This window comes from Cetorhinus maximus, chromosome 27 (genome assembly GCF_964194155.1).
Source record: "Cetorhinus maximus chromosome 27, sCetMax3.hap1.1, whole genome shotgun sequence".
Taxonomy (NCBI): Eukaryota; Metazoa; Chordata; class Chondrichthyes; order Lamniformes; family Cetorhinidae; genus Cetorhinus; species Cetorhinus maximus.
The window spans coordinates 20,676,698-20,703,296 of record NC_135905.1 but is presented as its reverse complement, the minus strand read 5'-3'; the positions used below and the strand labels follow the sequence as shown (position 1 = coordinate 20,703,296).

Sequence of the window (26,599 nt, the reverse complement as noted above, 5' to 3'; positions counted from 1 at the left end):
AGAAGCTTGATATCAACCAGGATAAAGCTGTCCTCATGGTTGGTTACCTTCTTCGCCACCTTAAGTATCCGTTCCCTCCATCACCAGTGCACTGTGGCTGTAGTGTGCAACAGGATGTGCAGCAATTACCAAGGCTCTCTCAGGACACCTATCTCTAAGGCCAGCAGGCTCACCTCTAAGTTTCCCTGCAAGCCACACACCATTGTGACTTGCAAATATGTTTCAGTTCCTTCATTGTTGCAGGGTGAAAATCCCAGAACTCACTGCTGAAGCAACATGAAAGTGTCTTATGACCATAACAACTGCACAAGTTTGAGGCCTTGCTAGTGACATCCATATCCTGAGAATGAATTTCAAGAACCTGGAGAAGAGAATGTTTCTAGGCTATTTGCCAGTTTGCAGCACTTTAGTTGAACTCAATTGGGAGGATAAGTGGTACAAAGTAATTAAAATATGCAAAATTACAGTACAAAGCAAATGTGTAATCGCAAGTGATCAAGTTTTATTTAATCATAATTCCATTCAAATTTGTCCACAGTTAATGATGCTGACAGTACTGCTGGTTTTGCCACTACCGCTGCCCAAGTTCTCCATCTTCTTTATGACGTCGGCACCCTCTATAACTTTACCAAATACAACATGCTTTCCGTTCAACCTGCAAGATTCAACAAAATATTAGTAACCACCAAATCTTGTAACGGATAATTGCAAAGGAGAAAGTAGTGAGTCACCATACACTCACCATGGAGTATCTGCAGTGCATATAAAGAACTGGGATCCATTTGTATTTGGTCCAGCATTGGCCATAGACAGGGTACCTACAATAGCAAGATGACAAAATTTATTTCCAAAGTGCGTTCAGCTTCCTCTTGTATAACTTGCATTATCTGTTCCCTTAAACAGAGTGAAATGTTAAAATGCTTATCTAGGACCGAGAAAGAACTCCTGCTTTGTGTCTGACCCTTGTGAAGAGGAAGGATTAGGAAAGATGGCTGAAGGTCAGCATGGTAGGTTTGCAGGCGGAGTTTGAAAATGGATAGAAATGTAATAAAGGGTTTTGACATCAATAAACAAGCAAACTTCTTCACAGGCCTCCTATATTCTTCTTTATTGACAAATTATATGCTCACTTTTGTTAGAAAGATTAATAGCAGTTGCTATGGTCTGCTCATCAAAATTCAAATTGAATATTTTTGTTTATTTACCATATCCACACTTTGATGCAAACAGCCAATAAATTCATGAGACTCTGTGACCCCCAATGAGGGATTAGGGATAGGTCAGTTTCTAATAGCTTGGACTTTGTTTTTACTGCAATGAGGCTATCAGCACCTACCATCATTAAAGAGTAAAGCAGGTAGCCAGAAACCACAATGCTCATTTAAACACAAACCAGCTAGCTGCTGTTAATGAGTTGCTCTGCTCCTACAGAAGATTCATTACAACAGTGCCTGGCCAAGAGACGTGACATAAAGTTTCAGCACGTAGATGATAGACGTACACTAAGCTAGTCAGAAAAGGGCTTGTCCATTACAATTGAAGTAATTAACAGACTAGATCTTATTTCTACCAAATAACCTCTCTTGCAATGAAAATTAACATTTGCAAGTATGGAATTTTATTCCTTCAGATTACTGTTGGAGGTTTAAAATACATAAATGTCTTTTCTCTCAATCCCATATTTTTTCCCCTCTTTTGTGTTTTGATTGGACAATGAACTGTTCTAACTTACACATCCTGGTTCAGACTCTGTACACCTCAATTTGACTGGTCAAGGAGATCCATATTTGAGTGTCCTGTTCATGGGTCCTAGATTCCCTATGTAAGGTGTTGCACTGAAATGGCTTTCTAATTACAGCAAACTCCAGTGCAATAATCCTACAATAAATCTGTGGGCAACTGGAGGTGTAATGAACAGTTGGCACCACTCAAAAGTAGGAAATATAGGCATGACTCAACATTGAATTTAATTAGTAGAACTATTCATAAAAGGACAGACTTGTATTTATATGGCACCTTGTCAGAAATGTATCAAAACTTATGACTTTTACTTAAATATTATTTGTTTGGATTCTCCAAAGATTTGATAATATTCCACAAAAGAATTTATTTCATGATTTCAAACAGTGATGCTCCAGTAGGTACTATGAGGACCTGCAGCACAGGTTATTTGAGCTCCAAACTGCACCTCCCCAGATACTCTTCAACAAGCTAAGCCCCACAGTCATGCAGAGCAATCCTCCCACACTGAACATTGCAGTTATTTGAAGTCAATCTTCCTGCCTATATATTCTCCACCTCACCCATCTCCCTGACAAACAACTCCCTCTAAGCACTCCTTTCCCACCCTAACCATAAAAAACACCCTACTTACCAATCCCCGTGTGCATCAGTTTGAAATTCTCATCGGCAAACTTTTCACCGTAGATGGACTTCCCACCAGTGCCGTTGTTCTTTGTGAAATCACCACCCTGAACAATTGAAAGTTGAAAAGATCATTAGTCGTTTACACAAACAGGCAGAGAGATATTCCCAACCAGACGCAAAACAACATTACTCCTTTACCTGGCACATGAAGCCTGGAATGATTCTGTGGAATATCGAGCCCTTGTAACCAAATCCCTTCTCGCCAGTGCACAACGCACGGAAATTTTCTGCAACAAAGTCATTCAGAATAAGCACACCTCTAAACAACAGAAAATTTCTACAACTCAATAGTTAGTTTCTGGGGCTTACCTGCAGTTTTGGGGACCACATCAGCCCTGAGCTGAAAGAAAACAGTGCACAGCTTTAGTATTCATGCATAATAACATTTAGAAACAGCTGCAGTCACTATTCCCCCATTGCATTGAGAAATCTATTAAAATCCAGTCACACATACACAAGTTTCGTACAGAGTAAAAATTGTAGTTACTGGAAATGGGATACAATTATTTTACTGCACCCGATCAATAAATACTTATGATTTTTCAACTTTCTTGGTGGGGAAAACCCTACAAATTTCAACATAGTCTTGGGGATCTCTTGCAAATATTTGCAGTCTAGGGAACACTAATTTTGCAAAGTGTCAGCTAGTCAATGGAAACCATTGGGAATAACTACTGCTGGGTTCACTGAACTAACCAAGTAATCCCAGCAAGAGTCTCTTCCCCATTCCCCCACACAATGAGTCTTGATTTACTGACATCATTTCTCAGCACTGGGTCAACTTCACTTGTAAACTAATGATTCCCACCTTGCCATTCAATCACTGAATGCCTCATTTATTTGGTGTCCAAAGAAGTCCCCGCTACATACCAACCTACCCAATTCTGTATGAAGACTATCAGTTCAATCAAGTGCCTCAGTCACTTGATCATCATGGATGAGGAAGGCCAGCCAATCCAAATTTACCCACCTGTAAAGACTGCTACAGTCCCTTACTTCAGTTTCTAATAATTTCATTGACTCCATACCTTTTCCTCTATGGTAGCATGGAGGCAAAAGAATAATTTCTTTGCAAATTACTGTACACAGTAAATTCATTGCTTTCACATCACCTATGGGAAAGGGAACTTTTCCTGCTATTTCCTATTGGTCCACATGTGCAGGAACTAGCACACTATAAGAACTGAAACTGCAAAATAAAAACACAACCTAGCACAGCACAAGTGTGCATGCAGCAGCATTCCACGACAAGTCTGAAAACACACTGATCTACAACCAAGACGCCTGAATAATTTGGGGGTTTTAAACAAAAACAACCCGTGACCTTAACATTCAAGGACTAAATGACCAAAATCAGAAAGCGTGTGGGGGGGGTTGAGGGGGAATTTGCTTTGCTCGATATCCAATGTCTAGAACTGCCTCACAAGCTACAGCTCAAAGAATTGTTGGCCTTCAAACAAGACAAAAGCAGTGGAAACACCAGATTCTGAACTGTACAAAACCAATTTCCCTAAAGCTCTCCATCATTGGAGGTTTCCCTCCAGCATGTTGCAGACTAATTGATAATAGATTGATCACTATTAGACAATAACTTAACTGCCATTGTATCATGCGACAGGATTGGGGGCGGTGGGAGACAAACCAGATGAATCATGGTAAGGGAAACTAATTTTTGACTGGTACAGACACTATGAAGCGAATGACCTCCTCTTGTGTCCTAAAATTTCCAGCATACCAACTGAGCACCATTGCTGCAGTTTTCCCCCAAATTCATATATTCACAGTCAACTGGATTCCGATATACTGCATTGAATTTTGCAATGCCCAGAAATTGCAATGGGATGGAGACCATCAGAGTCGTGGTCGTTGCCCCTCTAACTTTCGCAACTGCAGCACCTCGGCATGCTCTGATGGGAGTCCTGAACTTGCGCTGTCACAAGATTCCGCCATGGAAGCTTCCACCAGAGCGAGAATTTTTAACTTTTGCACTTGCCCATTGCTGCTTGAAATACACCTTATTCAATGGGGGGGTTTTATTGAAACCAGTAATGTACGCGAGTAAGTTCCAATCTGCAAATTGCTTTATGTAAACAAAATGAAGGGTGAGGGTGCTCGGGGAGAGCTCCACGCTATGAATGCAAAGTGAAGAATGCTGCAATTGCAATCCCGCTGCAGGGCAAACAGAGCAGAAATTCGCTGTGGGGGAGATTGCTCTGCTTCACCGCTAACCAAACATTCCCAGCCAATATTTGCCTTCACACCAACTTCTCAACAAACTCCAAGTAACTGATTAGCTGTTTAAAAGTTGTTCACTCCATTTGGGAGCAGTTTTATCTTCAAATGCAAGACAGGAATGACCATTTAAACTGCTCCGAGATCCCCGCCTCCACTCACCTCCAATACGAGCCGGCCCTGGGGTTTGCCGCCCGCAGAAATGTCCATGAAAACCCGTGGGTTCGGCTCAGCCACCGAGCTGCACCATCGCGGCCCCGTTACAGCTGCGAACTGTAGTCTGCACAAAGCACTGGAGCCTTTGCAGCGATGCAGGAAATAGCGAGCAGCGGGAAACATGGCACCCGCCGCGTGCGAGCAGAGCGCTGCAAACTACGCACACGCTCAACCCAGGGAGGGAGCTGTCAATCAGAGAGCGGGGCGGAAATCGGCCACCGGAAATACCCAAACCACAGCAGCAGCAGCCCGTCAGAGCGCGGGGCGGAAATTCCCTACCGGAAACACCCGAACCACAGGAGCTGTCGGTCGGAAATCGGCCACCGGAAACACCCGAACCACAGGAGCTATCGGTTAGAAATCGGGCCGGAAAAACCCTACCGGAAATAACCGAGCCACAGGAGCTGTCCGTCAGAGCGCGGGACGGAAACACCCGAACCGCAGTGTGGGGCCGAAAAGATACCCGGACGGGCCCGGACTCAGTGCCGGCAGCTCCTGGAGATGTGTCTCACCGAGTTGGTCAGGTTAAGACCCGGGGCCTATTCGATGAACAAATTGCCGGGCAGGGAACAGGCGGAAGCATTCCCGCCAGTCCCGCTGGGTGTGGTCCCGCTTGTCGGGGCTGAGTGATCACAACCTGATCGCCCCGCCCCGCCCCAACCCCCTCGGGGATGGAGGGGGGGGGGCCTAAGTGGGCGGGGCCAGGGGCACCATGAGTGGGCGTGGCCGGCTCCCATCGCCCTCCATGGGGGTCTCAGAAAGGGCGGGAAGGGAGGCGGCCGCCGCTTTCTCAGACCCCAATCTCCCGGCCTCCGGCCCTCGTGGTTCCGGCGGTTTAAAAACGACCCAAAACAAACCCAGTGAAATGGCCGAATTCCGGCTGCGCACAAAGAGCCAGAGAAACAACCCCCCCCCGGGGGATCCGCCATTTTACTGCCGGAGAGGAGGGAGCACCCGGCGCCTTCCGCAGGACAGACACCCCCCTCCCCTCACCTCACCTCCCCTCACCTCACAATCCAACCCGGGGGGGGGGGGGGGCTCAGACCGCAATCGGTTTAAATTCACCCCCCCCCGGGTTACAGGCCCCTCCCGGTCCCGGCCGCATTGAGGCGAGGCCGGAATTCTTGTCGTTGCCGATCCCCGAGCCGGGGCGGATTTGACGCCAGGATGCCCCGTCCATGTTCGCCTTTGTAGCCGGTTTCCGCTGCTGGATTAGCGGCCGGGCCGGGGGAGGGGAAGGCCCCGGGCGGCCCGGCGCATGTGGGATTTTTCTTGCCGCATGTCGGGGGAGGGGGGGGGGCCCGGTCACCGCCTCTCGCGCCGCGCGGGGTCAACATCCCCATCTCCCCCCCCCCATGGTGCTCACCTCCATGACGATGCGGCCCAGGGTGTTGCCTCGGGAGGCGATGTCCATGTAGACGCGGGGATTTGCGGTGTTGGCCATGGCGCTGCTCGAATCCCGTTAACTCCGACTCCTGGCTTTCAGCAAGAGGGTGGGGCTCCGGGCAACCGTTTTCTGTCGCTCATCCGGAGGGCGTGGCCGCCAGCACCGATTGGCTGTTCCCCCCCCCCCGCACGGGGGGCGGGGCCTCCAGTACCTATATGCCGTCACCCGCGCGAAGGGCGGGGCCGCCAGCACCCATTGGCTGTCACCGACACGAAGGGCGGGGCCTCCAGTACCTCTCCTGCCGTCACCCGCACGAAGGGCTGGGCCGCCAGCACCCGTTGGCTGTCACCGGCACGGAGGACGGCCCCCGTCTGCACCAAACCCGGAAGGCGTTGCCTGGGGAACGTTTATCTGTCACTCACAGGGGGGGTGGGGCTTCCTGCGCCTATTGGCCAGCCCGTCAATGAGGCGGCGCGGCTACTTGCACCCCATTGGCTGACACCTACCCGGAGCGCAGGACCAGATGCATAGTTATCTGTCAATCACCTGAGGGTGGGGCCGGCAGCTCCCATTGGCTGTACGTCTTTGAGAGCGCGCGGACCCCTGCACCCATTGGATATCACGCACCGGGAGGGCAGGGCCGGATGAACTGTCATCTGTCAGTCACAGGGAAGGTGGGGCCAAATCAGAATCTGCAGCACTTGGTCAATATGGATGTAACATAAAGGACCTGGCCATTTGGCCCAACTAGTCCATGCTGGCGTTCATACGTCACTGGAGTGTCAGACCAACCTTTCTCATCTAAATCTACAATCACAACCTCCTCCTGTTTCCTTCTCCCTCAAACACTTATCTAGTTTCCCCTTAAATATGTTTATTCTCTATTCTCTTCAATCTTTCCCTATCATAGCACATTTCACATTATATCCTGACTCCCTTCTCTCTCCCCTTGTCCAGTCCCTTCCCACCTACATCCGTGATTCCTCTGACACCTTACGTCACATCAACAATTTCCAGTTCCCTGGCCCCAACCGCTTCCTCTGCACCATGGATGTCCAATCCCTCTACACCTCCATCCCCCACCAGGATGGTCTGAGGGCCCTTAGCTTCTTCCTTGAACAGAGGCCCGAACAATCCCCATCCACCACTACTCTCTTCCGTCTGGCTGAACTTGTTCTCACACTGAACAATTTCTCCTTTAACTCCTCTCACTTCCTCCAAATAAAAGGTGTGGCTATGGGTACCCGCATGGGCCCCAGCTATGCCTGTCTCTTTATGGGGTATGTGGAACATTCCTTGTTCCAGTCCTACTCCGGCCCCCTCCCACAACTCTTTCTCCGGTACATCGATGATTACTTCGGTGCTGCTTCATGCTCTCGTCTGGACCTGGAAAAATTTATTAATTTTGCTTCCAATCTCCACCCCTCCATCATTTTCACATGGTCCATCTCTGACACTTCCCTTCCCTTCCTTGACCTCTCTGTCTCAATTTCTGATGATAGACTGTCCACCAATATCCATTACAAGCCTACCGACTCCCACAGCTACCTCGACTACAGCTCCTCACACCCCACTTCCTGTAAGGACTCCATCCCATTCTCTCAGTTCCTTCGCCTCCGTCGCATCTGTTCTGATGACGCTACCTTCAAAAACAGCTCCTCTGACATGTCCTCCTTCTTCCTTATCCGAGGTTTTCCACCCACGGTCGTTGACAGGGCCCTCAACCGTGTCTGGCCCATATCCCGCGCATCCTCCCTCACGCCTTCTCCTCCTTCCCAGAAACATGATAGGGTCCCCCTTGTCCTCACTTATCACCCCACCAGCCTCCGCATTCAAAGGATCATCCTCCGCCATTTCCGCCAACTCCAGCATGATGCCACCACCAAACACATCTTCCCTTCACCCCCCCCTGACGGCATTCAATAGGGATCGTTCCCTCTGGGACACCCTGGTCCACTCCTCCATCACCCCCTACTCCTCAACCCCCACCTATGGCACCTCCCCATGCCCACGCAGAAGATGCAACACCTGCCCCTTCACTTCCTCTCTCCTCACCGTCCAAGGGCCCAAACACTCCTTTCAAGTGAAGCAGCATTTCACTTGCATTTCCCCTAACTTAGTCTACTGCATTCGTTGCTCCCAATGCGGTCTCCTCTACATTGGAGAGACCAAACGCAAACTGGGCGACCGCTTTGCAGAACACCTGCGGTCTGTCCGCAAGAAAGACCCAAACCTCCCTGTCGCTTGCCATTTTAACACTCCACCCTGTTCTCTTGCCCACATGTCTGTCCTTGGCTTGCTGCATTGTTCCAGTGAAGCCCAACGCAAACTGGAGGAACAGCACCTCATCTTCCTACTAGGCACTTTACAGCCTTCCGGGCTGAATATTGAATTCAACAACTTTAGATCTTAAACTCCCCCTCCCCCCATCCCTACCCCATTTCTCCCCCTCCCTTTTTTTTCAATAATTTATATAGATTCTTCTTTTCCCACCTATTTCCATTATTTTTAAATCTAAAACTAAAACTTTGTTTGTCTTTCCACCCCACCCCCACTAGAGCTGTACCTTGAGTATCCTGCCTTCCATTCTTAATTAGCACTTTTCTTAGACAATATCACCACCTTCAACACCTCTTTGATCCTTTTGTCTGTGACATCTTTTGATTATCTGCTCCTATCACTGCTTGCTTATCTCCACAATCACCCCACCCTCAACTTCTCTCTCCCCCCGCCCCCCCACCTTAAACCAGCTTATATTTCACCCCTCTCCTAACTATACTCAGTTCTGACGAAGGGTCATGAAGACTCGAAACGTTAACTGATTTCTTCTCTACCGATGCTGCCAGACCTGCTGAGTTTTTCCAGGTAATTCTGTTTTTGTTTCACATTCTCACCGCTCTTTGGATAAAGATGTTTATCGTGAATTCCATATTGGATTTCATAGTGATGATCTTATATTGATGGTCTCTAGTTATGTTCTTCCCCAAAAGAGGAATCCTTCTCTCTCTGCACGCTCTATCAGAACATTTTATAATTTTAAAGATCTCTATTAGTTCACTCCTCAAGCCTTTTTTTATTTCAAGAGAGTAGTGAGGAGCCATTAAAAAGCGTGGAGAATGAGATAGACGAGAGGCCATTAAAGAGCGCGGAGAGAGAGAAGAGTGACCATTAAAGAGCACAGAAAGAGACGAGGCCATTAAAGAGCGCGGAGAGAGACGAGAGGCCATTAAAGAACGTGGAGAGACAGAGGCCATTAAAGAGTGCGGAGAGACAGAGGCCATTAAAGAGTGCGGAGAGACAGAGGCCATTAAAGAGTGCGGAGAGACAGAGGCCATTAAAGATTGCGGAGAGACAGAGGCCATTAAAGAGTGCGGAGAGACAGAGGCCATTAAAGAGCACGGAGAGACAGAGGCCATTAAAGAGCGCGGAGAGAGAGACGAGAGGCCATTAAAGAGTGCGGAGAGACAGAGGCCTTTAAAGAGCACGGAGAGACAGAGGCCATTAAAGAGCACGGAGTGAGAGACGAGAGACCATTAAAGAGCACGGAGAGAGAGACGAGAGGCCGTTAAAGAGTGCGGAGAGAGAGACAAGAGACCATTAAAGAGTGCGGAGAGAGAGAGACGAGAGGCCATTAAAGAGCGCGGAGAGAAAGTTTAGAGAGAGAGTCTGTGAAGTGGGGGAGAGAGAGAGTCTGTGAGGTGGGGGAGAGAGAGAGTCTGTGAGGTGGGGAGGGAGAGAGTCTGAGGAGGGGAGAGAGTATGTGAGGGGGGAGAGAGAGGGAGAGAGAAAAAGTGTGGGGGTGAGGGGGAAGAGAGAGAGGGGTGAGAGAGAAAGTGTGAGGGGCAGAGAGAGAGTGTGAGGAGGGGGTAGAGAATGTGAGTAAGGGGGGAGAGAGTATGAGGAGGGGAGAGAGTTTGAGGGGGAGGGGGAGGGAGAGAAAGAGACAGTGTGGGAGGGAGAGAGTGAGTGTGAGGGGGTGGGGGGAGAGAGTCGGGGAGGACGAGAGAGTGAGGGGGAGAGTGAGTGTGTGTGTGGGAGAGAGAGAGTGTGTGTGTGGGAGAGAGAGAGAGAGAGGGAGTGTAGGGATGGAGGGAGAGTCTGGGGGGAGTGAGAGCATGTGTGAGGGTGTGGGGGAAAGATAGAGTGTGAGGGGGTGGGGAGAGAGAGAGTGTGAGGGGGTGGGGAGAGAGGGAGTGTGAGGGCGTGACAGGAAGTGAGAGAGAGTGTGAAGGGGTGGGGGAGTAAGAGAGAGTGTGAGGGCTTGGGGCTGTGAGAGAGAGTGTGAGGGGATTGGGGAGAGAGAAAGTGTATTGGTATGGGAGAGAGAGCAAGTGTGAGGGGTTGTGGGAAGAGAGAATGAGATAGAGAGTGTGAAGGGGTGGAGGGAGAAAGAGAGTGTGAGGGGGTGGGGGAGAGAGAGAGTGTGAGGGGGTAGGGGGAGTGAGAGAGTGTGAGGGGGTAGGGGGAGTGAGAGAGAGAGTGTGAGGGGTTGGGGGGGGGCGAGAGAGAGAGAGAACATGAGGGGGTGGGGGGAGAGGGTGATTCACATTAATTCCTTAGCTGTGATGGCCTGAGTATGTGAAACGCAGCATAGTGTTTGTCTTCCCTGCTGGCAGCTTTACATGGAATTTACAGCATAGAAATGGGCCATATGGCCCATCCCCTCTTTGTTGGTGTTTATGTTCCATATAAGCCTGCTCCCACCTTCTTTGACCACACTATCAGGGTAACGTTCAGCTTCTTTCTTCCTTGCGTGTTTATCAAGTTCTTTGAATGTATCTATGCTAGAGCCATAGAATGGTTACAGCACAGAAGGAGGCCATTCAGCACATTATCTCTGTGTCAGTTCTCTGCAACAGCAACTGAGCTAGTCCCACTCCTCTGCCTTTTCCCCGTAACCCTGTAAAACCTTTGCAGCTAATTATCCAATTTTGAAAACCGCAATTGAATCCGTCTCTGCCTCACGCTCAGGTAGTACGTTCCAGATCTAAACCGATTGTTGCATAAAGAAGTTTTTCCTCATGTCACCTCTGGTTCTTTTGTTAATCACCTTAGGGTTCTTGACCTTATGTGGATGGGAACAGTTGCTGCCTGCTTATGCTATCCAGACCCTCATGATTTTTAACACGTTTAACAAATCTCCTCTTAAACCTTCTCCTCTCCAAGGAGAACAGCCCCAGCTTCGCCAATCTAGCCGCATAACTGAAGTCCCTCATCCTCGGAACCATTCTGGCAAATCTTTTCTGCACCCTTTCTAAAATTGAGGCTGAACCAATGTTTTATGAAGATTCATAACTTACTTGCTTTTGTACTCTGTGCCCCTATTTAATAAAACCCAGGATTCAGCATAATTTATTAGCTCTCTACCTGTCCTGCCACCTTCAATGACTTCTGCATATATACACCCAGGTCCCTGTGCTCCTGCATTTCCTTTAGAATTGTACCCTTTATTTTATGTCACCTCTCCTCGTTCTTCTGACCAGAATATATTACTTCACACTTCCCTATATTAAATTTCATCTGCCACATGTCTGCCCACTCTACCAGCCCTTCTATATCCTCTTGAAGTCTATTACTATTCTCCTCACAGTTCATAATACTTCCAAGTTTTGCATCATCTTCAAATTTTGAAATTGTGCCCTGTACACCCAGGTCTGGGTTATAAATACAGATCAAGAAAAGCAGTAGTCCCTCTCTGTACCATCCCCCTGTCAGGAGTAGGTAAAGTTTTCTGTAATTCATGTTTTTAATAGGTTTGAATTAAATAATTGAACTGTTGCATTATAAAATTCTAGCTACGCTAAAGATTAATGATTCAAAATACCACATGGTTTGAAATAAAATGCCTAATGGCACCAACATTTTTCACTTAAAAAGCATAGTCTTACTGACGTTTGGAGACTCAAATGATTAATACATAGGAAAACAATGTAACAGTAGATTTAGAAATGATATAGCCAACACATTTTCTTAGAGCTCCAGCAGTTCAAAATTTGACACACCTCTGATTATCAAGCAAAATTTGATACCGGGCCACATGAGGTGATATCAGGGCAGGTGTATGAAAATTTGGTCAACGATGCAGGTTTTAAGGAGCATCTTAAAGGAAGAGAAGGAGGCAGAAAGACAGACACTTAAGGAGGGAATTCCAGTGTTTTAGGGCCTAGGCAGCAGATGGCACGGCCACCAAAGTTGGAGCGATTAAAATTGGGCAAGTGTGAGCGGCCAGGAAGGATGTGAGGGCCCATGAGAGGGTGCAGAGGAGATTCACTAGAATGCTTCAAGGGATGAAGGATTTTGGCTGCAACGTTAGGTGGGAGAAGCTGGGGTTGTTCTCCTTAGAGAAAAGGAGGTGGAGGGGATATTTGATAGAGGTGTACATGATTATGACAGGTGTTGGTAAGGTTGACAAAGAAACACTGTCCCTATTAGCTGATTGTACAAGGGCTAGGGGACACAGATTTAAGGTTTTGGACAGAGAATGCAGGGAGATCTGAGGAAGAGCTTTTTTATGCAGTGAGTGGTAATGGTCTGGAACCCGCTGCTCACGAGGGACAAAAGGAAATTGGATGGACATTTAGAGAAATAAACTTGCAGGGCTGTGGGGATAGAGAGTGGGAATGGGGCATTGCTCAACAGAGAGCTGGATCGACTTGATGGGCGGAATGGCCTCCTGTTTTCTTTCTTGCAATGACTCTGACTCGATGAACACAAATATCTCAGCTACACAAAACCATGATTAGACCAAACCCTGAGTACTTTGAGCAGTTCTGGGCACCACACCTTTGGAATTATATATTGGAGAAAGAGGGAGTGCAGCAAAGATTTACTAGGATGATACTTGTATTTCAAGGACTAAATTACGTGTAACGATTGTACAAACTAGAGTTGCATTCCCTATATTCAGGGTTAAGGGGTTTTCCAGACATTATGGGAAACATAGGGTAGAGAGAGAAAAACCTTTTTCTGCTGCTTGGAAAGTCTAGGATGACAGGGGATAGTCTTAAAAATTAGACCCAGACATTTTAGGAATGAAATTGAAGCCAGAATCTCCCGGTCAGCGTGCAGCGGCAAGTCCCGCTCGCTGATGCGTAAAATGTCATGCGGTGATGTCAGGCGTGCGTCCCAACGTCACCGCGTGTCATTCCGATCTTCAGTTCGGCGGGTACCCACCAGAGCCGGCTGCGCGCCCGCCGAACTGTCAAAGGCCTGTTAAGGCCGTTAAGTACTTCATTAAATTGATTGTCTGGGCTGCCCGTCCAACCTTAAGGTTGGCGGGGGCAGGCGAAGAGCCCAGGCGGCCTTCGCATTTTTCATGGAACCTCATCCATGGGCGGGATGAGGTTTCATGAAGGTTTTATAACTTTAATAAAAATTTTTAATAAAATTCATAGACATGTCCCAGCTCATGTGACACTGTCACATGGGGGTACACATCCGAATAAATTAAAAAAAATCTTTTTTTTCAGTTTTTCACAATGAAATTAAAGTCCCTGAGGCAGCTCCATGCCTCAGGGAGATTTCTGCGCTCTTTCGTGCACATGTGTGAAAGAGTGCAGGCCCCGATTCTCCCTCCTCCCTGCTCCCGCATAGGGAGCGCTGAGTGCTTCCGGGTGTGCATCTCGCTGGGCGGGGCTTAATTGGCGGCGCGCAGCCAATCATGGGCAGCAATCGGCTGCGTGCCCGCCCGGACCCACGCCCGACCAGCCCGCATGATGGGGAGAAAATTCTCCCCTAAGAAACATTTGTTCATACAAAGGGCGGTGAAAGTTTGGAACTCTCTTCTGCAAATGGTAATTGATACTAGATCAACCGTTAAATTAAAACTGAGATCAACAGAGTTTTGGTTATCCAATGGTATTGCGGGATATGCGGCAACTTTGGAAATCTGGAACTAGATCGCAGACTCACCACAATCCCATTAGGAGCGATGGAACAGGCTCGAGGGATTAAATGGCTGATTCCTGTTCTGATGTTCCTAGTTGTAAGTCTGGAGGAGGTTACAGAGAGGGAGGAGCAAGACCCAAGGAGGCATTTTAAAACAAGGATGAAAATTTTAAAGCAGAGGCATTGCTGGATTGGGGGACAGTTTAGGTCAGTGAGCACAAAGGTGATGGGTGAATGGGACAAGTTGCAAGTAAGGACACGGGTGGCTGAGTTTTAGATGACCTCAAGTTTACAGAGCGTAAATTGTAGTAGGCCGGCCAGGAGCGTGTTGGAATAGTCAAGATGCAGGGAGGATGATTCCCCTGGTTGGGTAGTCTAGAACCAGGGGCCACAGTCTCAGGATATGGGGCAGGCCATTTAGGACTGAGATGAGGAAAAATTTCTTCACTCAGAGGGTGGTCAACCTGTGGAATTCTCTACCACAGGAGGCTGTGGAGGCCGGGTCACTGAGTATATTCAAGAAAGAAATTGATAATTTTTTGGATATTAGGGGCATCAAGGGGTATGGAGAGAAAGCAGGAATATGGCATTGAGATAGAGGATCAGCCATGATCATATTGAATGGCGGAGCAGGCTCAAGGGGCCGAATGGCCTACTCCTGCTCCTAGTTTCTATGGGCAGAATCTTCTGTTCGGCGAGCGGGGGTGGGTCCTGCTCGCCGACGCATAAAATGACATGGGGTGACATCAGGCGTGCGTCCTGATGTCACCCCGCGTCACTTACATTCTCAGGTTGGTGGACGTGCAGCCGAGTCGGCCTATCAACGGCCTATTAAGGCCACTAAAAAACTAATTGAACCCATTAATGGACCTGCCTGTCCAACCTTGAGGTTGGGGGACAGGCCAGGAGCCCTGGCGGGCTTCTGAAAAAGCATGAAAACCTCATCCACGGGCAGGATGAGGTTTCCTGAGGGATTTTAAAATTTCAAAATAAAAGTTATGGACATGTTCCAACGCATGTGACAGTGTCACATGAGGGGACATGGCAGTGAAATTTTTTCCTCATCCTTATTTAAAGTTTCAAGTCTGGGCCAATCTCCCTGAGGCAGCACTTTGCCTGATGGAGATCTGTGCGCTCTTTCGCGTGCACTCCCAGCTCAGGGAGTCCTCCCCCGCTCACACAGGAAACGTATAGCGCTTCCTGGCGCACTTCACGCTGGGCGGGCCTTAATTGGCCCGCCCAAGTAAAATGGCGGTGCGCCCCTAACCGGGGGCGCCAACTGGGAGCCCGCCCACCTACGCCCGCTCCCGCACATCCCTCCCGACTGGGGGAGAATGTTGCCCTATGTTTCAAGTCTAGAGGTAACAAAGGTACAGACGAGGGTTTCAGCAACAGATGAGCACATGCGGGTGGAGTCAGTGATGTTACTGAGGTAGAAATGGGCAGTCCTATGAAGGGGTGGATCTGTGGCGGGAAACTCATCGAGGGGTGAGACATAACACTGGTTCAGCCCCAGACGGTTACCATAGAAAAGGACAGAAATCGATGACTAGGGAACAGTTTTCGGCAGCGACCAAAGACAATCACTTTGCTCTTCCCGATATTTAGTTGGTAGAAATTTCTGCTCGTCCAGTACTGAATGTCGGAGAAGCAGTCTGACAATTTAAAGACAGTGGGGGTGTTGAGAGAGATGATGGTGAGGTAGAGCTGGGTGTTGACCGTAGAAATATGTTATTGTTTTTCATTTATTACAAAAATAGCCTCTGTTATTGTCACTCTGTTTCATAGTCCCATGTGGCAACTTGTGCCTGTAGCTCGCCAACCTTGTTTACCGCGCTACGTGTACTTATTTACATGCACTCCAGACCTTTGGCTACATTACGGAATAGCATACAAAAGCAGAAAAGTTACACTAAACCACTACAAAACACTGGTTAGCCTTCAGCTGGATGATTGTGTTTAATTTTAGGCATGATATTTTAGGACGGATATTAAGACCTCAGCAAAGATGCAGAAGAGATATACGACTTCAGTTATGTGGAGAGACTGGAGAAGCTGATGTTGTTCTCCTCACAGCCTAGAAGGTCAAGAGGAGATTTGATAGAGGTGTTCAAAATCATGAACGGCTTTGACAGAATAAACAAGGAGAAACCATTTCCGTTAGATGAACAAATTTTAAAAAAGCAGAAGAATGGTAAACAGAGGACACATATTTAAGGTAATTGGCAAAGAGAACATTTTTCCTTATACACAATGAGTTCTTGTGATCTGGAATGCACTGCTTGAGGGGACAGTGGAAACTGATTCAATGGTAACTTTCAATAGTGAATTTGATAAATACTTAGAAAAATGATATGGCTACAGAGAAAGAGCAGGGGATGTGGGTTTAATTGGATAGTTTTACCAACGAGTCAGCATAGATATGAAGAGCTGAATGACATCTGTGCTGTAGGCTCTATGATTTTAAGAAGTTAGAGATTTAACAATCCATTATAAAGCAGAGTCAGGGAAAGAGGTGCCTGGGTACGAACAAAAAAAAGGAAATGTCTGTGATAGAATGGAGGGCAGGAGTGATTATATGAGGGAAGGGAAGATTGTACAAGGCAAGTAGGGATGGTAATGGCACAACAAAGGATCATAAGATGGGTCCACAGGAGGTGAATGGTGACAGCAGAACCATGATGACATCTTTTGATTAGCAGACAGTGCCAACTCTTTACAACTACAGCAACAACAACAAAGGCTCTACAGTGCCTTTAATAGAATAAAATGTCCCAAGGTGCTTCACAAGAGCATTATAAAACAAAGTATGACACTGAGCCACATAAGGAGATATGAGGTCAGATGACCAAAAGCTTGGTCAAAGACGTAGGTTTTAGGGAGTGTTTTAAAGTAAGAAAACAAGGTAGAGAGGTGGAGAGTTGTATGGATTCTGGGGCCTGGGCAACTGAAGGTGTAGCCACCACCGGTGGAGCGATTAAAATCAGACATACACAAGGGGGTGGAATTGGAGGAGCACTGATATCACAGAGGGTTGTGGGGCTGGAGCCGATTACAGAGATAGGGAGGAGTGAGGCCGTGGGGGGGGAATTTGAAAACAAGGGTGAGAATTTTAAAATCGTGGCTTGACCTCTCCCAAACTTATCACTAGAAATGCAATTTCTAAGTAAAATTAAGCCTCACTTATGATCTTGTGAGAGAACTCTGAAACGATGGGCTCTTTCACAGGCATTCAAAAACATGATTCCTCTTGGGGTTAGACAGGTGAACGCGATGATCTCTCGATCACATTGCCCACTCTTGAGATCTGATTTCTGTCCTCTGCCGCATGTCGTTGCCAGAGCAGCAGCAGTAGCAGCCACACCATGGCGCTGGAAGGTCAGAGGTGAGGCTGGCAGTGGGGGCAGCAAGATGGTGATAGCTGCCTATGAGAGCCTGAAATCACAAGTAAGACACAGGCCCTGGGAAGGCAGAGAGAAGGTGGTCAGTCAGCTGCTCGCAGCAATGTGAGCAACCTCGACGGTGTCTGTACCCTGAAGTCAGCAAGAAGGGGGCTCCAGGCGAGTGTGTTTGGGTTTTGTCCTGAATTAGCAGCTGGTCCTGGGAATTGCAGCCCACATTCAGCTTCTGGTTTTGGGGACAGAGGGCTTCTCCTTATTGAGAGTTCTGGTTAAGAAGAATGATGCCCAGTTCCTCCTGTGAAGCTGTGCTTATTGTAAAGCTTCCGATGCATCAAAACAGAGGATTGAGTCAGGACCATTGAGCCAGGAGTATTCCACCTTTCCTATTTTAGAAGCAATTTTGCAGACTTAAATTTGCTCGGACAGCAGAGGTTTTGAAATGTAAGAGGTGAAGAGGCAGGTGGTGCAATGGCCCTGGGATTCAGCCTCGGTACAATGACTTTGAGGCTCTGGGAGGCTCAGTTCCGGTAAGGCTTGAATCACAATCGTAAAACTGGCATTAATTGGCATCTATCTCCATCAGCGTATCCTCCATCACGATCATGATTTGGAATACATTTCCCGAACGGGCGAGTGAAGCAGTTGCAATAACAACATTTGAAGGGGAATTGGCTAAATACTGAAGAAAAAAATTTACAGGGCTCTGGGGAAAAGCAGGGCAAGCGACTAATTGGATCGCTCTACCAGTGGGTTAAATGGCCAACGTCTTTGCTGCATCATGCTGCTGCAGAGGAAGAATGCATTCTACCAGGTAGGTTTTTGAAAAAAATTGTAAAGCTTTTTGGGATGTGGTATTATAGCTTTTATAAAGTGACTAAATAAGTCTGGGATAAGGTTTATAAATCAATAATCTATATTGTTTAACGTTTGGAAAAAAAAGCAACTCAATTTTTTATACCAAATCTCTTGATTTTTATGCATTTGCCTCTTGCTTTATGAGATGGTGGGGTCTAGAGTAGACAGACTACAGCCTTCTGACCACAACGTTGAGTTTAACAAATTCATGTCCTAACCATTAATAATAATCAATCATACCAAATGTAACTCCTTAATTCAAGAAAGGAGGAAGACAGAAAGCAGGAAACTAAAGGCCAGTTAGCCTAACATCGGTCATGGGAAAATTGCTAGAATCCATTATTGAGGGTTTGCGAGGGTCATTCCTGCAGGTTATTTCTTCGCTATCGTTGTCTCTGAAGTTCCTTCTTTTATACAGTTGCACCCAGCATTGAGAATGTTCTTAATCACATACTCATGTGAGTCATGGTCATCCGTTCACTTAGCGATCAGTGTAAAACAGGTTACATCTGTTACATTGTTCCTTGTGATTAAGTTAGTTTCTCATTTAATTCATCCAGTGTTGGGGGGTGATGGGAGGGTGGGGTACCTTCTGGTCCCATACAATCAACCGCCCCTTGCCCTTTTGCTGATAGTGCACATTCCATTCCTGCACACTACTTCTGTGTTGACATCCTTTACCATCATGCTCCATGAATGTTGCAGCTTGCTTAGCCTTTCCAGATACAGGTTCTATGCCCGATGGAGTTTAGAAGAATGAGAGGCGATCTTCTTGAAAGATATACTGAAGGGATTTCACAGGGTGGATACTGGGAGTATATTTTCATTTGTGAGAGAAGCCAGAACTAGTGGACATGGTTTAAGAATAAGAGGAGGTGCCCCTTATAAGACGGAGATGAGGAGAAATTTTTTTCTCCAAGGGTCGTTCGTCTGTGGAATTCTCTTCCCTGGAAAGCAGTGGAGGCTGGGTCGTTGAATTTATTCAAGGCTGAGTTGGATGGATTTTTGATAGACAAGGGAGTCAAGGGTTATGGGGGGCAACCAGGAAAGAGATGTTGAGGCCACAATGAGATCAGCCACAATCTTATCAAATGGCAGAGCAGGCTCAAAAGGCCAAGTGGCCTACTCCTGCTCTTAATTCCAATTATCTGTGACAACATAGGTTGGGACTTGATCCAAGGTAGGATATGGGTAAGATTTTTGGATGAGCTAAAGTTTATGTAGGGTGGAAGATGGGAGCTTGGCTAGGACAGAATTGGAATTGTCAAGTCTAGAGCTCACAAAGTCACGGATGAGGGTTTCAGCAGCAAATGGCCTGGTGCAGGGACAGATCCGTGCAATGTTAGGGGTGGGAGTAGGAGATCGTGGTGATGTGGTCAGCAGCTTATTTCATTGGAGGAAATTTCAGTGTCAGAGAGTCAGACAAGTAATGTCACAAATCAGGGACCTTGGAGGCATCGAGAGACAGTGCATTTTCACTTTGGGAGAGGATTGGGGGGATTGGGGTGGTGGTGGAATTTGAGCTTAGGGACTAGGCAGCTGAAAGCAGGTGTAACAGGCCAAAAGCAGAGTTCTTGGAGGGTTGTAGGGGTCGAGAAGGTTTGGTGTTAATACCAAGGCAAAAATCCTCCTGCCAGTTAAACTTGCCACCCACATTTCTTGTGCACTCTATGCCCAAGTAGAAACATTTTGATATGCTAGGGTGTCTGTTCTCCAACTTTTCCTCATCCAATGCAACTTTGTGGAGCTTTAACTGCTGCAGGCACCAATAGCACAGCTCCCAGTGCCTGACTACACTGGCTGTCAGTCACGGATCAGAGCAGGACTAGACAGTGTATGAATACTTCACAAGGTCATGAGCTGTCAGTTACAGGCGCAGGACTGGATTTCTGCAGCATGTGCCACCTTTATTTCACACAGTATCCACTAACTTTGACTCTGAATCTGTAGCATTTGTGGCACCCGAGGGCAAAACTTCTCTTGAGAAAAGATTCCAGATTAAACTGATTGTTTGTGGCATTTTAATTGATCTTAGCTGGGGAATGACAATTGGCCTAAATCAACTAGTTCTAAAAGTTACATAACGCAAGTAGAAGTCTAAATTATCACATTTTATTTAAATTGTAAATTCCCATTTGTAAATAAAATTAGGCCAGCTGTACACAATGGTAACTTTCTTGGAGGTTACGCCACTGTGGTTGCCGAATGCTTCTATCTCCCTCACAACATCCATCCCCTCTAACACAATACCAAACACAACATGCTTTCCACCCAACCTGCAAGATTTCACAACAGACATTAGTGACCATTGAAGCCTGCAGTGAAAACTTACAGTGAGATAATATTAAGATTGCATTTACCAACAAGTTTGCACAGTGCAGATGAATAACTGGGATCCATTTGTATTTGGCCCAGCATTGGCCATAGACAGGGTACCTGGAATAGTAAGATGACAAAAAATAAGCATTCCACAAATGTGTTTCCTCTCCTGTACAATTTTCACTTGTGTCTTGGAGCTACTGAAAATGTTAAAATGCATTTCTGGGCCTGGAAGAAAGAACTGGGTGAATCAAACCGGGTGGTGGGGATTGGCGGTGGTGAAGGGTGGAAAGAGAGAGAGAGAGAGAGAGAGAGCGGGTGAGTTATGGGAGATGACTGAAGATCAGGTAAGAGTAGTAGGTTTACATTAGTATTCTGAAAAGGGGTAGACAAGATGGATGCACTTCAATAGGAAATCTAGAGTGTTGGAGCCTAAGGGCTGAACATGCTGTTGCTAAGTGGAGAGGAGAGTGGTAGGACACAGTAGGCTGTTTGAAAGCTGGAACAGCTCAGCAAACATGAAAGATCCCAGGACATGAAGATATTGGTTTGCACTTCACAATAAAGTTTCCCAATTTGCTTTATTTTTTGTACCCACTCCCCAATTAATAACTACCCCCAATTTACTGCTACAATTGCTATAGCCTCAATTTTCAATTTCAGCTGCACTATCAGGGCAGATGCTGAGTGGAGCCAGAGTGAGAGTTAAGGAAAGATTCAAGGGCAAGGCACATGGCAAACTGTCCTTCCACCGTAATAGGATTGGGAGATTTAGCAGGAGAGTCCAGGCAAGTCAGCTGACTTGTGTCGCTTGAAGGTCTGTGCGAGAAATCCAAGGGCAGTTCAATTCAATCTCACCCTTTCACTGAAGTTATTCTTACTATTTTACACACAGATTTTAAGTGCAGCAGCTGTATTTTCTCCCCAGACTAAAATATCAACCAGGATTAAAATCATTCATGGTGAAGGTCAAATATTTAAACTATTGATTACTATTGTGTAACTCATGGAATATAATCAATCATTCAATATTAGCTTCTGTTGCTAATGAAAAGAATCCTTTAGACAACTCTGTTATTCTGGATTCCCCCAACAGAGGAAATAGCTTCTGTCAAATCTCTATATCAATTAGATCTTCTTTCAACCATCTAAATTTAAGGGAATACAAGTCAAGTTTACACAATCTGTCCACACCCTCCTCCTCAGGTACCATGCCTTAAGAAGGCATTGGTGACCATGGATTTCCATTGGATTGGTCCATGACTATGCTTGGCAAAGTACCGCAGTGGTTTGCCTTTGCCTTCTGCATTATGGCTGACAAGGAAATTCTCCTCCTCTTTACCGCCAGCCTTTAGGCATATTGGAAGGGTTTACAGGCCGACAATCAACCTGTTTGGCCACATTATGAACGCACTTTCCATGACCATTAAGTCCTGAAATGGGACTTGAATGCAGAGCTCTGGCCTAGAAGTAGGGAGACTACCACTGCGACACAAGACCTCCCTTCATTACACATCATTTAACCCATTAAGACGTGTCAGCCATGGCCATGTGGACAACTCTCCCCCCAGTCAGATGGTTGTAGATTCAAGACTCCTAACATGCTAGGATGTTACTGAGTATTGTTATTCCAAAATACAAATGCGCGCAGTGGTGCAGTAATCTGAAATGCGCCGTGCATTGAAATAAACAAACTGCTTACAACTTTGTCAGTTTGCTGGGAAAAATTCACATCATGATACAAATTATGACTTTTAAAATGCAAGCTGCCCACGGACAAACTAGAGTTCAGCGTATGAAGATTACCCTCCTCACCACTTCACTAAGCTAAAGTTCATGCATCCCAAAATAACTCTCTCTCTTTAGATTCCCACAGAGAAAAGATAATCTGGATTTCACCAAGGCCAGAAACCCAAATAAAGCACTCTGCACCAAGCAAAAACATAACACCAGGAAAGACCCCAACTCATAGGACACAGGATATAGGAGCAGTAGGCCATTCGGCCCTTCAAGCCTGCTCTGCTATATCATAAGATCATTGCTGATCTGGTTGTAATCTCAACTCCATTTTCCCATCTGCCCCCATAACCCTTGCCTCTCTTGTCTGTCAAAAATCTGTCTAACTCAGCCTTGAATAAATTCAATGACCCGAGCCTCCACTTCTTTCTGGGGTAGAGAATTTCACTGACTAACGACCCTCAGAGAAAAATGTTCTCCTCATTTCTATCTTAAAAGGGAGACCTCTTATTATTAAACTCTATCCCCTAGTTCTGGCCTCCCCCACAAGTGGAAACATCCTCCCGGTATGTACCCTGTGAACCCCCTCAGCACCAATGTTCCAATAAGATCACCTCTCATTCTTCTAAACTCCACTGGGTATAGGCCCAACCTGGTCAACCTTTCTTCATAAACCAAGCCCTTCATCCCAAGAGTGAGTCGAGTGAACCTTCTCTGAACTACTTCTAATGCAATTTCATCTTTTTCCAAATAAGGAGACCAAAATTGTACACAGCTGCTTTTCTACCCTTCCCACCAAAGTAAACAACTTCACATTTTCCCATTTTATAATTCCATCTGCCAAATTTTTTGCCCACTCACTTAACCTCTGCAGAGTCTCTACCTCGTCTTGACAACTACTTTCCTACCTATCTTGGTGTCATCGGCAACATTCGGTTCCTTCATCCAAGTAATTGATATAGATTGTAAATAGTTGAGGCCCCAGCACTGACTCCTGTGGCACTCCTTGCCAACCCGAAAAAGACCCATTTTTCCCTACTCTCTGTTTCCCGTTAGCTAACCAATCCCTTATCCATGCTAACATATTCCCCCCCTACACTATCTAATCCTGTCTTGTGTAGTAACCTTTAATGTGGCACTTTATCAAATGCCCCTTCTGAAAATCCAAGTATGCCACATCCACAGGTTTTCCTTGCTTGCTATTTTTTCAAAAACACTCTAACAAATTAGTTAAACATGATTTCCCTTTTACAAAGCCATGTTGACTTTGCCTGGTCAAATTATGATTTTCTAAGTACCTGAATAACATCCTTCATAACGGATTCCAGCAATTACTCTATGACAGGTGTTAATAACTGGCCTAGAGTTTCCTGCTTTCTGTTTCCCTCTTGGCTTGAATAAAAATGTTACATTAGCTATTTTCCAACCCACTGGGACTCTTGCAGAATCTAAGGAATTTTGGAAGATTATAACCAATGCATCTACTATCTCTGCTGCCACTTCTTTCAAGACCCTAGGATACAGGCCATCTGGCCCTGGGGTCTTGTCAGTTTTTAGGTCTGATAGTTTTTCCAACATCTTTTACCTGGTGATGGTGATTGTATTAAGTTCCCCCTCGCGTTCATCTCTTGATTTTCAAGTATCTTGGGGAGTTTTCTAAATCTTCTACAGTGAAAACAGACAGAAAATACCCATTTGACGTTTATGCCATTTCCTTGTTTTCCATTATCAACTCTCCAGACTCTCTAACTAGAGGACCAACAGTAGTTACTCTTTTTCTATTTAAAATCTTGTAGAAACTCTTACTATCTGCTAGCTTTCTCTTATACTCTACTTTCTCCCTCTTTTTTTTAGTCATTCTTTGTTGGTTCTTAAAATCTGACCAATCTTCTGACCCACCACTAATTTTTGCAGGTTTGTATAGTGTTCTTTTCAATTAGATACTATTCTTAACTTCCTCATTTAGCCATGGATAATGCATCCTTCTCAAAGAGTCTCTCTTTCTCACTGGGATAAATATTTGCTGAGAGTTATTAAATATCCCCTCAAACATTTGCCACTGCATCTCTACAGCCCTACCTTTTAACTCAGTTTCCCAGTTCACTGGGAAAGCTCTGCTTTCATACCCTTATAATTACCTTTATTCAGGCTTAAAGCACTAGTCTTGGACCCACACTTCTCCCCTTCAAACTGAATGTGAAATTCTATCATGTTATGATTGTTGTCACCTGGAGGCTCCTTTACCATGAGGTGATTGATTAATCCTGTTTCATTGTACATTTCTAGCTCCCCATTCAATTTCTCTACCCCATCTAGGTATATGATCCTTCCCTGCCTTACGCTCCACTACTGAGCAGACAAATACCTCAACACCACCTTGGTGGGCAATGCCTCACCTGAGTACATTTCCCCTGCCCCCCCACACCGATTCTAACTAAGCAATCAGAATTCAGGCCCCCCACAGCCAAACAACCCTCCCTTGCCGCTGAACGCAATGTTGTCAACATGAGCCAACCTCCTCGCCTGACCATAACGCTTTCACACAGCTGGGAGAAGATAATCTCCCTCATCCTCAGCTCCCCACTGTTCCTCCCTCTTCTCATTTTCCTCTCCCCAACTTCCACTCCTTCCTTGCTCACCTAAACCACATTCCATCATATCCTCCCTCTCCCCACTCACCTTCTTTCCCTAACCACCCTCTGAAAAGCACTGATACAAACACATCAAGCATTCCACTTACCAGCCCCCGTGCCGAAGCAGGAAATTCTCATCGGCAAACCTTTCACCGTAGATGGACTTCCCACCAGTGCCGTTGTTCTTTGTGAAATCACCACCCTGAACAACTGACAAGTTGAAAAGATCATTAGTCATTTACACAAACAGGCAGAGAGATATTCCCAACCAGCCGCAAAACAACATTGCTCCTTTACCTGGCACATGAAGCCGGGAATGATTCTGTGGAATGTGGAGCCCTTGTAACCAAATCCCTTCTCACCAGTGCACAACGCACGGAAATTTTCTGCAACAAAGTCATTCAGAGTAAGAGCACACCTCCAAACAATGGAGAATTTCCATCAAGAGCCAACACCTGTAGTACTGAAAAGGAAGTGAAAAACTGGAACCTTCACTCACCCCCAGAATCTGCTCTGTTTTCTGAGTCCACCAAAAAAAAAGCAAACACGGACTGATCGACTGCAGATGCCATCGTAGCTACTGATCAAACCTTAAGTTTCAACCTTTCACTTCAGAAAGAAAGCAATTCAAGCAACAGACTGGCAACAACATCTCAGAGACGTTAACTCTGTTTTTTCTCTCCACAGATGGTGTTAGACCTGCTGAGTTTTTCCAGCATTTTCTGTGTTTGTTGCCACATGAGCGCCAGCTGTTTTCCCTTTAGTCCTTTCCCTGCCTCCCGACCTGTTTAAAATCTGCTCATCACCCTCAAATTCAGGTCAGCGGCCCCAAAAAGGCCGACGCAGCTTCTCTCCCCACACATGGTTTTGCCCAACCTGCTGCCTATTTCCAGCATTCCTTGGGTATGTTTTTTTTTAAAAACTTTCTTTTTATTTTTCGAAAGGTGCTTACCATCGCTCAGTAGGATATCACCGAAAGTTCACACACCCACTAGCAACTGGATCCAGATAAATTCTTCACCAGAGAGTTTCAAGCTTAGTTGTTTTTCAAAAAAAAGTTTGCCCACTCCCAAGTGCGAGCACGCTTAAGCTTCAGGGCAGGAGTGACCCATTTAAACTGGCCCAAGAGCCCTGCCCTCGGAACCCAACTCACCTCCATTACGATCTGGCCCAGGGGTTTGGCGCCCGCGGAAATATCCATGAAAACCCGGGGGCTTCTGACCAGCCGTTCTGACTCCATGCCGACTACGCGAGGATTGTCTGTCTGCTTGGGACGTGGGCAGTTTTGTGGCAAACGCAGGTTTGCCTGCGGGGACAAGCGTCGTCTCAGCCAATGAGCTGCTCACCCCGCCTGTGGCAAAGTCACGCAAAGCCTAGCTTCACTCACTGAACTGGTATTCGTTTCGTTTGGGTAAGAGCATTGGGGTGTGGCGTTGTTGGCTGGGCCAGGATATATTGCCCATCCCTAATGGCTCTTGGGGGCCAGTGGTGAGCTGATTTCTTGA

At 46.4% G+C, this 26,599-nt stretch overlaps 1 protein-coding gene across 3 annotated transcripts; it reads right to left on the bottom strand.

Moving 5' to 3' along the window:
- Positions 1 to 480: 480 nt before the first annotated feature.
- Positions 481 to 25,766, bottom strand: LOC144668634 (peptidyl-prolyl cis-trans isomerase-like). Of its 3 annotated transcripts, none has more exons than XM_078530872.1 (6): positions 6,242 to 6,635; positions 2,737 to 2,767; positions 2,566 to 2,654; positions 2,375 to 2,471; positions 743 to 818; positions 481 to 655 (listed from the first exon to the last, which is right to left on the bottom strand). In XM_078530872.1, exons 1-6 carry the CDS (start codon positions 6,317 to 6,319, stop codon positions 523 to 525), a joined length of 504 nt encoding a protein of 167 aa, XP_078386998.1. In that variant the 5' UTR covers positions 6,320 to 6,635; the 3' UTR covers positions 481 to 522. The 3 variants fall into 3 exon arrangements, with proteins under 3 accessions (XP_078386998.1, XP_078386997.1, XP_078386999.1); XM_078530871.1 differs by lacking the exon at positions 6,242 to 6,635 and adding an exon at positions 4,822 to 6,164; XM_078530873.1 differs by lacking the exons at positions 2,566 to 2,654; positions 2,737 to 2,767; positions 6,242 to 6,635 and adding an exon at positions 25,392 to 25,766.
- Positions 25,767 to 26,599: the final 833 nt, after the last annotated feature.